The 11259-nt window shown below is 40.7% G+C and overlaps 1 protein-coding gene across 1 annotated transcript in view; it reads left to right on the top strand.

Annotated features, from left to right (window-relative positions):
- Positions 1 to 5822: 5822 nt before the first annotated feature.
- LOC119892387 (whirlin-like) overlaps positions 5823 to 11259 on the top strand; it is a 185607-nt gene continuing 180170 nt past the window's right edge. The window contains exon 1 of the mRNA XM_038704592.1: positions 5823 to 7076. Within this exon, the coding sequence (XP_038560520.1) occupies positions 6369 to 7076 (708 nt within the window). The 5' untranslated portion in view covers positions 5823 to 6368. The remainder of the gene's footprint in view (positions 7077 to 11259) is intronic.

Raw genomic sequence — 11259 nt, 5'->3', positions numbered from 1 at the left:
AAATCCTCTTATATCTTCTCTTGTATCTGTGCTTTCATCGCAAGCTAAAGAGAAAAAAATCAAAATTCACTCCCCTGTCACCCACTTGCCTTTTAATGTCTGAAGATATTTCCTCAATTCTCCACGGTATTACGAGCCAGACAAACATTTGCAAACTCTTGCTTCTTTTCAGGGCAAATGTTATCCACTATCTTCATCACACAGTCTTTGATAAACTCACCCTCTGTAAAAGGTTTGCCACATTTGGCGATTAACATCGCTCCGCTGCTGGGAGGCCAAGACTACTTCAAGCTGCTTCACTTTTTCTTCGCGGTCGATCCCGGTCAACTTGTCATATGCATTAGCCTGATAGTGCCTCTTGACTTCTTTAGAAACAGCAACACTCTGTTGGCAAATTAGGCAAATTCAACTGTTTCGGTTTTCAGTAAAGAAATACTGTAATTTCCATTGCTTTTGGAAACGGCGACCCTTGGTATCAACCTTTCTCTTTTTAGCCGTATGTTACGGCTGCCGCTGGTGTAACACCAAAATCTGTGACCTATCAGATTCTGTGACTACACCCAAACGACAATGTTTTCCTAACCATAACCAAGTACTTTTGGTACCTAAACCCAACCAAGTACTTTCATTGTAATCAGTTTAACACATTTGCTCGCCTCAGTTACATCTTGGCCCCCTACTTGACTCAAAATGTTCTGAATGTAGCATTTAAGTATAGTTCATTGCGATTTATTATCTTGTTAATATTTAGATAATAATTAGCTGTGTATAGATAAGGTGTATGGAATAAATCAAAAAAGGCATTTCAAATACATGTGAAAAAGAAAAGAATAATGGGACGCACCACAAATATAATGACATTTTCAAGAGTAAAGACTTTTATAAAAAGCTGTAGAGAACACTAAACAGCTCTTAATCTTCCCAGAACAAGCTCTCCTCAAAAACTGAGTATATGGTGAGGTGGGCAGTTTTGTGTGAGGACACCAAGATGCCCACAGACTGACCAGGGACAACCTCCACAGTGGAACAGTGGGCCAGGAACTTCATTACTTCACAGCTTATAACGGAGCATTAAGAACAACGTTATTCAAAGAAACTCACCAATGCATTTAGCAAGATTTTTGCACAAGACATGGAGACTCTGAGATATATCAGTGGAGGAAGGCTTCCTAGTCTCATGAGACCTAATCTGAGCTTCTTGGACTTTTTGGGGTGGGATTGTGTCCTCAGTGAAGGTGGTCATGTGGAAGGTGGGTAGGTAGGATGTTGATGATTTATTATATACTCTCTTGTCATTGTATCTTATAGTTTTTATACACTCTATTACATCACATTTATCCTGGAAGCATGTAATTCATGCCAGAGCTGTTAAATAAGAGAGTTACGACACTCTTTGATCTCACTGCCACTGCGGTCACTTTCTCCATGCAGCTCTCAGTAGTTCCTAACCATCCGCGCTGTCAACCACTTTGAATGGTTTCAGGCACGACAGACTCCAGCACCAACTATATTTTCAACAGTTTTCGGATAAATATTAAGGCATAATGTGTATTGATTACTATCCCGACTTACATATGATAGCATTTCTTCTGGGGAGTCGCGGAAGCAGTATTATTGGTTTTTGTGTTTAATTTTAGAGGGAAGAGGTGTAACGTTACAACGCATTAACAACAGACCTTATTTGCAGTAATTTTCGTATAATATGCATTGATTACTACGTTAACAGTACTTACAGTAGTGAATTTTTTCTCTGAAGACGCATTCACATAAACATTCCCAACAAGTAAATATCAATAAAAAACTGAAACTCAATTTAAGTCAAGAAAGAAGTTTGATCAATAGTGTAAAATATATAAAGCAACCAGTTGCATACAACAGAATACAAAGTGAGGTTGTTTTTGGTAAGTCATTCCACTGTCAAAAGCAGACCATGTCATAGAGACTCGAGCCTGGTGCTGCTGGAAAGAACAGGAAGAAGAAAGATGAAATATTATAATATAAATAATAATTATAATATTCATGGAAAACCAATGTTTCCTAAAAATTTTCATGAGGTTGAGATTACAGGAGTGAGAGTACACACCTACAGTTAGGTCCAGTTGTATCTAGCATGATTTTGGTTATTTGGTTCTGCTCCAGTAAAGAATTTGATATTAAGTAACTAAAAACTTTTTTCATGTTATTTCAGTGGACTAAAAGTTGTCGGACAAGTTCCTATACACCATAATAAAATGGTCATATTTAGTACTACTACTTTGTTGCAGATTCTTTGAATTTGATGACCAAATAATAAATACCATAAGGGGGATCAAGTGTGTACACATCCAGGTAAAAATATTCAGGTGAAAAGTATTATCGCTGCAAGGCAAAAAAGGAAGAAAGTCTGCACACTTTTAGGTTGCAAATAATTCTATATGTTAATTCTCTGTATTTTAAGGCAACATTGCAATTAATAATCAAGATTTGAAGGAGAACACTTTTCTCAAATAAGAACGTATGCTTTTGTGGGTCATCACTGTTGAGATTTGCAGTAGTTTAGGTGGCAGGCTAGCCCAGTGGTTTGGGTGACCCCACTTAACCACACATCCCAGAGGAGCAACAGGGAAAGCCTTGACTTGTGTCTGCAGTGGTAATGTAATAAGTACACCAGCTCAGCCATGAATTCTGCCTTTATGTTGCCTATACTTTTCAGGATTTGTTTACACCGTCATAGACACCGTTTTAATTCACTTACATGTTTTATCACTGCGGTCATAATTGGTGATGTTGGTGTTGTACTGAGCTGCATTATATTAAGAGGAGTTTATGATATTCTGGCTCTGTCATGTACAGTATGTAAATAGGGAGGACAAACAAATCCTCATATACAACACAATATAGTTCAGTTAAACACCCCCTTTAATTATAACCTCGGTATTAAGCATTTAATTAAATGTACATATTTATGCTCATAGGTGTAAATTTAATTAAATAATGGCACAGCTGTTGTATTCAACTGCATTACATTGTACAGGGGCACCTAATAAGGCCACTAAGGGCACGGTGCGAACTAGGGGGGAGCCAGGGGGAGCTAAGCTCCCCTTAATGAGACATCAGCTCCCCTACAAACATGACTTGTGATATTTTGGGGGGTCTCTAAAATTTTGACAGCATGCTTTATTACCATTAATTTCTATATTTCTCTATAATCATGGATCCATGCGTAAAATCAGGAGCGCCAGACTTCATCCAGCCAGAGGAGAACGATCACCGACCGTCTGCAGCGGGCCGGTAGCTCCGCAATCTCCTGTCCCTGGCCCTGTACGCTCCATTGCCCCACTCCCTCTCCGGTATGGGTTGTGTCGCTAGTATGACCGACACGATGTGAACGGTTTGTGATCGTTCCCCCTGGCTGGATGAATATTACGCGTGATCCATGCACTATTTTGACTGGGGGCTCTCCGCAGAGCCACGCAACTTCCCTCTCACGGAGAAAAGAAAGGTCAGGTCGTAAACATAGCCGCAGCTGTGGTGTGAAGCGTAATTGCATAGCAAAATGGCTACATATGATGGGGCAATGGGTCGGCCGCCCCCATGCACCCACGCTACCTCTGCTTATGAGGATGATATTACTGTAGTTGATTCATATAAACTGGAACCAAATTTCAATTTGTTTGGCAGCAATTTTTCATTTGGGGGAAGACAATATCCTGCAGCAAACTGACAAAATGACTAACATATTAAGCATAACCACTCATCCAAGGCTTCAAATATTTCCCATCAGAATTCTGTGAGTGACCACCTATGCTAGGTCCATGTTTTTTCCAAAGTACACAGACATCCAGGAGATAATACTTTCTCTGTGATTTCTCCATATTAAAGTGCATGAGACATTTATGAAATTTTATTAAGCAACTATATTGAAAACTGCGCAGTTATGACGGTGCTGTATCTGCTACTAAATAAAACCCCCAAAACAAATAAGGTTCTGGCAGTGAGAATTAATTAAAGCCATAGTTATGGCAAAATAAAAGCAGATATTATTTGACAACAAGACCTCCAAACCCATTTTATCCATTTGATTTCTGAGGACAAAGTGGAAAAATAACTGTTGACTGACTTCATTTATTCAGTATTATTGAGCCAAAGACCAAAGACAGTATACAGTCCTAAATGTGACTATATTATCTTTGTTTCCACATTTACTTAAACAGATCAGGCATTATCTTGATCGTTGCTCCCTTTGATAATACTAAAAGCAATAAATCAAATTGGCACTTTCTTAGACTAAAGTATATATATATATATATATATATATATATATATATATATACTGAAGTTTAGAATGAAAAACACAGACTTCAGTCGGTATCAGGTCTTCCTCCTGTCCTCTGTCCTCCTCCCTCTGCTGCTGTTGTGAGTCTCTGCCTGTATTCCAATATCCATAGTACCGTACAATTGTACAAACTACTGTGGAGTCTTTGTTCTGAAACCTAGTTATCAAGCTTAATTTATCGTCTCCAGCTCCGATCTGCAGTGACCTAAACTTGACACCCAGGTGGACACATTGGTTTTCATCCTTTTCTAACGTGACTATTTCTGTTTCAATCTGTGAATGTCTATAAACATCCATATGCTTATGTAGTATTAGCATGCTAGGCTAACAGCCAGTCAGTTGTGACTTTATATCCACACTGGCACATCTTTCAGAGCACATAAACTCTGTAAACACAATTGTCCCCTGTCCAGCATGGAGTTATTAACCAGAAACACAGTGGGTACACCTTATTTTTTATAGTCTATGCGCAACCACCGTAACATTGTCACTGGCATCTACGCCTTTTCCTACTGTTTAGTAACCCTGTTTTCCGGTGGGGTCTTGACCTTAAATGAGACACACAGAAAAGGCAAACTGGTCTACTGGCAATGTGAAAGGAGTCAATTGCCTATTTTAAGCGTGAACCAGCATATACATGCTAATTTGGGTATAATGGGGTATATTGCTTTTCTTGACACTTAATGCCATATGCTGAATTTCCTTTTTAATGTTTTAATGCATTTTGTAAAGCACTTGAATGTGAAATGTGTTCTACAAATCCTATTTAGCATTTTGTTCACAATAAAAACATGTACAAAAATGTGTCAACCAGCAAATGGAAGAGACTCGGTGGCAGAGGGGTCACTCTGTATCCTCAAGGGGATCATGTTGACATGATGAGAAATGCAGAAGGCCAAATTTATGTGTTTTTTGTGTTTAACAGCGTAGACTGAATGCCTCTTCAGGGTCAGGGGCCCAGCTGTGCCGCATCCTGTCAGGAGCCCCATCTCTTCAGCAGCACCCTGGTGTGGCAGAAATGTTTCCTGGGACTCTCATTATGCGAATTGGCAGAAAGAGGGAGCTTGTTACTGTCATGAGGAGGAGGACAACTCTATAAATAGCTGTTTAAAAAAAGCCTTAGGCTCTGGTTATGACAAGCATAACACTGAGGTATTTGCTATAATGCATCATGATCAGCTTAAAGGCTCACAGGCATACACCTATACTGTCATATGTGTCCACATGAACAAGCCAACACATCAAAAAACCCAAAACAAAGATAAATTATAGTTGTCACAAGCAGAGATTCAACTTGTTATTTTGTGTAATAAAATGTGTATAATTCTGACATTATACCACTTTGAGGAGTTATTTGTAAACCTTTGCTATTCCTGCTTTATCTCAACAATGACATCAGCCAATGCCTTGCCAGAAATAATCATTTAAAGGGTGAGTGGTGTTGTCAGTTTCTAAGCAACAAATACACACAAATGCACACATACACCTGCGTCATTTCCTATACACAGAGGATCTGAGAGCATCCAATTCAGCGCTCCCTGACAGTTGTGCACAGGGAAGGCGCCGTCGTAGAAACCGGACAGCTGGAGTTGTTGTTCAGTATTAATAATACACGTGGCTAAGGATAAATGTTATTATAGGGTACCGTTTTATGATTTACAACGACAGAGAGAGCATTCCAGGGAATTTTAATCTGCCGGGTTTCAGATATTACACCGGACACTATTTGAATCGCTAAGTCTCGTCCCAGTGATGGCAGCGGAAGAGCTTTTGTTGTGCATGGAATAAAACAACTACAGGGCAGAGAGAACCTTTAGGCATTTAGTGCAAGAAGAATAAGAACATCGACTGGGGAAATGGTTTGTTTCTGGAAGACATGCTGTGTGCATCAGCACCATTACGCGCGTAGATCACCGGTCACCTGTTGAAGTTGCGTGGTGAGCTGGTTCAGGTTTTGCTTTCAAACGGGAGGATCGACTTGAACAGCTCTTTAACAAATGCCCGACCCGTCCACCGGTCTGTATGATGCACTGATTCCCCGTTATGTTGTAGGATGAGCGCTGATCTGGAGAGCGTTTCGCTCAACACATCGGCAAACTCGGCCGGCTCGGGGGTGCGTGCGCTCTCGGCAAACGTTCGGAGGCTCCACAACGCTCTCAACCTGCTGCTTAGCGACCTGGAGAGAGAGCAGTTTATCCACTGTCTTAATGTGTACCACGCCAAGCGCAACGTCTTCGACCTGGTCCAAACTCTCAAAGTGATTCTCAACTCGCCCGACAAACGACAGCTGCTGCCCATGCTGCGCCTGGTCATCCCGAGGTCCGACCAGCTGCTGTTCGACCAGTACACGTCCGAGGGACTCTACCTGAAGACATACCTCCTCCCCAGCAACTGTAGCGCGGAGGGTTTTGGAGACGAGGGCGACTCAACTCTGCAGAAATATGTCAGTTCCATTCAGGAGCAGCCCCTCTCTTCGGGCTATCCGGGTGTCAGCGCAGCGGCGGAGCCGTCGGCTTCCATGGCCCCGCCATTCTTCGAGGGTCCCTTTGGAGAAGTGCGCAAAGTCACCCTGACGCGCTCTAGGAGCCACGAGGGTCTAGGCTTCAGCATCCGCGGCGGGTCGGAGCATGGCGTGGGGATCTACGTGTCCCTAGTGGAGCCTGGCTCGTCGGCCGAGAGAGAGGGACTCAGGGTCGGGGACCAGATAGTGGCCGTTAACGACATGATGTTTGACAATGTCACTCACATAGATGCAGTGAAGGTAGGATTTCATGCATGTGTGTGAGTGCGGGAGTTTGAGCGGTGTGTGTGTGTGTGTGTGTGTGTGCGTGTGTATTCCAGAGGCTAAACAGTGTATGATTCAGGCAGAGAGAACATGCATTCCCACAGAAGCACACAGTGCTTTGCAGTGCTGCAGCACTAGTTTGTGACTGTGCTGCTTCCTAAGGGGCCCTCAGATCCCATTGGAAGCTGCCTCCAGTCCAGCTACTTTTTATTAATTCTTACTGGCACAATGACCCAAGATAAACTCAAATGTTCAAAATCAGATGGAATAAAGGCATTTTCTCTTGTTAAAAAGAAAAAATAACATTGAGTTGTTTCAAGCAGTTGTATCCTATGTTAGTGTTGTTTGTTGTATGTCACAGACACCAGGGGTCTTTGATGTGATTTATTCCTAGGGGACAACATGGGGAGGCTTCATGAATTAGAATTAACTGATAACATAATTACTAGTAACTAATTGCACATTTTTGCCATTGAAATCTATGGGGCTCTGAAGTTCACATCTCACCTTTTCATTAGTTACTAACTATTCATATACTTACTAGTAACCATTTCCATTCACTATTCACTATTATTTAGCTACTAGTGCAACTAGTTGTAAGGAACAGTGCATGGGCAGTGCAGATAGTAGAGTAGGTTATAGGTTACAGTAACCTACATTAGTCAGTATTCTACTTTCTGTATTGGAGTTACAAGTGAATTACTTGTTGGAAATGCTTCCTCTGTAGAAAGCATACCTAAAAACTTAGGCAAATAAGATAAACATAAATTATGTGGTCATATCAGAAGTGGCAGGGTGACATTTACATGCACATTGGTGCAAAATGGGGCAGGAGATAAAATAATATGCACAGTGCTGTAAACATAAGCCAGAGTCCTAGCACATTAACCAGCTCATTCCAGAAGCTGAGAGTATACAGTACATCTTTTAGCAAATACTTTAGTTTTGCCACCCACTGTCACTGTCCTTGCACTCACAGTCAGGTTTATTTCACAACGCTCTGCCGTTTTAAAAGACATGTTTCAGGATCTGACGTGTGTGTGTGTGTGTGTAAAAAAGCATCCACATTCTGTTATAACATCCCCAGACTCTGTGATGCTGATTCACAGGGACCAAAAACTGTTCACCTGCTCCACCTCAGATCCACTGATGTAGACAGGAGTGTGTGTTTTATCTCCTTTGGTGTGTCCACCAATCCGAACTGTCTGCGTCTGTTTGTGAGGAAGTCCAATATCCACTTGCAGAGTGTGGTACTTAAGATTTGCGATTGAGATATGGTGACTGTGAAAGCCATTGGAGTACATTGTCATGTTCAAGAAACCAGTTTGAGATGATTTGAGCTCTGTGACATGATGCATTATCCTGCTGGAAGTAGCCATCAGAAGATGGGTACACTGTGGTCATAAAGGGATGGACATGGTCAGCAACAATACTCTGGCAGGCTGTCGTGTCTAAACGATGCTCAACTGGTACTACTACTGGTACCCAAAGTGTGCCAAGAAAATATCCCCACACCATTACACCACCACCACTAGCCTGAACCGTTGATACAAGCGGGATGGATCCATGCTTTCATGTTGTTTATGCCAAATTCTGACCCTACCATCTGAATGTTGCAGCTGAAATCGAGACTCATCAAACCAGGAAATGTTTTTACCATCTTCTGTTCTCTACTGTTCTTAGCTGACAGGAGTGGCACCCAGTGTGGTCTTCTGCTGTTGTAGCACATCTGCTTCAAAGATCAACGTGTTCAAAGATGGTATTCTGCATACCTTGGTTGTAACGAGTGGTTATTTTAGTTACTGTTTACTTTTGCTTCTTATGTTTAACAGTGTTTGACACATGGAATCAGTTACTGCTGTGATAGGACAATGTATATTTCTCAAGGTTTATGCAGTGACCCTTTAAAACCGCATCAACAGTCTATTATGCTGCAACTCTACTGTGCTTCTAGTATTTGTTACTAATATCCGGAAGCTCTCGAGAGGCTTGGCAATCCTGCATTGCTGTAAATTGCTAAATTAGTGTAAAAGCTATTTCATAGCATTCACACTAATTACGTGACTCATTGAACGACACCCCTGGTACCGGGGGCAGCATGTGATTTTTGCCTCAAAATGCCAGTGGGAAGTCCATGGACGATCCTAGTATTTTGTCACCCCACCCATGCTATACACCTCTCTGAAGCTAGGAGGCTTAGCTAGAAGCTCAAAGAAACCATTTTTATCCACACCAAACACACATCAAACACCAAGCATCTAAATGAACTTATATAACAACATAAATCGCTCTGTAATCCCTGTACATGGCTGCAGTTATTGCCTTCCAGATTTCTTTCATCTCATCCTACACCACAGTCCGATCACTCTAAAGAAAGCTCAGCTCCAGCTCAGATCAGCTGTGTAACTCATATCACTCAAATCACAAAACTCACAGAGTCGGATAATAATAACAAAATTCGCACCAATATACATGTACAGTTACAACCGATGACTTAGTTTTGACGTTTTCGCTGTTTTCAGTCCAAAAACAGCTGTTTTCTGTGTGTATAAAGATCGCCACGGGCTGCCATCTTGGTATTGTGCAATAGCTGAGCTCCTAGGTTTAATTTCTCTCATCAAAATGAAGGGGAGAAGAACTGTTGCTTTGGAACAGACGGTCTTTATTGTTGTCTACTGGCTGACTCATAGGAGCTACACAGACCTCCAATATATCAAACGATTTGTCTGCTCAAGACTAAAAGAAAGAGCCCACTTACAGTAGGATTTTCTGTTCTCAAGTTGTGGGCCAGTAAAGCATGGGAGTGCTTTTGGTCACAGGAATATAATTACAGTGTATAAAATCAGGGTACGAAACAACTGGAAACAAAGATTGAGAAATAGTGATCACGTGGGATATGCCAGTTTAAAAAGATTTGAGTGTTTTCAGGTGGGATTTAAAAATGGAAAGTGAGTCAATGTGTCAAATATGACCAAAACATGGACAATTGCGTGGTATATTTTTGTTGTATATTAGTTTCTTTTCATAAAATTTACAGTTACAGTTGTATTCTAGGTGTATTAGAAGATATTCAGTGGCATTATGATTTAGAGGATGATGGTTTAGATGGTGTTAAATTATGATAAAAAGAGCCCCCACTACTTGTTTTGCTAACGCTCCCGTTTTTCATTGTCCTCTCCTGGCTTCCTCGTAATAATGTGTTAAATGTTACAGTTAGTAGAGTGGTGGAGGCTACACCATTGACAGACAAATTATTTCTGAAACAGTGTGGTATTTCTAGCGAACACTCCTGTGATTTCTCCCTAGTTCATCACTTCTAAATATTAACATTACTTACAGCAACTAGTGCTTCCTGTTTAAAAAGGCTTAAATTAGCCACAATGCTAATGCCATGTTATCAGTGGAGAAACGCTAATGTCATCATGAGTAATTAAACTATAGAGTTTAACGTATTCTAAATATATCTGCGAGCCACTTGTTTAATTATAGTCAGTGTGTCTGAAATGCTTAAAAACAGCCAGGTTTCCAGGAAAAATGCCTAAAATAAAATACCCAAAATGAATCAGGAATAAGTCCTCAACCATTTGGCCTAGATGCATAATTTTCATCTCCTTTGAAAGGTCAGAAGCTAAGGAATATTTATTTTACCATTAGGTACAGACTAAATGGAGATGCAATAAAGAAAAATATGATATTTTTCATCCTCGCATGGTAAAAAAGCTATATATTTAATGCAATAAACCATCAAAATCAGATAGATTATAATGCAACTGCATATCTTTTAATACACCTGGAATGCAATTGTAACTGTACATTTGATGAAAATAAACAATAAAATATAACAGTTATCATAAAACATTTTCAAAATATACCAGGCAATGTCCATAGTTTGGCAATATTTACTGTGTAAATGTTGACTTTTATTGGGAGTTATCTTTATGTCCATACAACCACGTTCCAAATTACATAAAGCTGAAATACTGATAAAAACAGTGAATATTCATCAACATTCCTGTGACCGAAAGCATGCTTTACAGGGGTCTGGAGACTTCTCAAGATTAAAGCGGAGCTACCGTGTGTAGCCCCCCCCCACACCGTGCACAAAAAACACGATTCGACTATCAGTGGACTATAGGCAGGACTTGACGATTCTGATTTG

This window comes from Micropterus salmoides, unplaced genomic scaffold (assembly GCF_014851395.1).
Source record: "Micropterus salmoides isolate LMB-PRFRI ecotype aquatic unplaced genomic scaffold, ASM1485139v1 Ms_hic_scaffold_7, whole genome shotgun sequence".
NCBI classification, from domain to species: domain Eukaryota; kingdom Metazoa; phylum Chordata; class Actinopteri; order Centrarchiformes; family Centrarchidae; genus Micropterus; species Micropterus salmoides.
The sequence above is the reverse complement of the archived record's forward strand: the minus strand, read 5'-3'. Positions and strand labels throughout refer to the sequence as shown.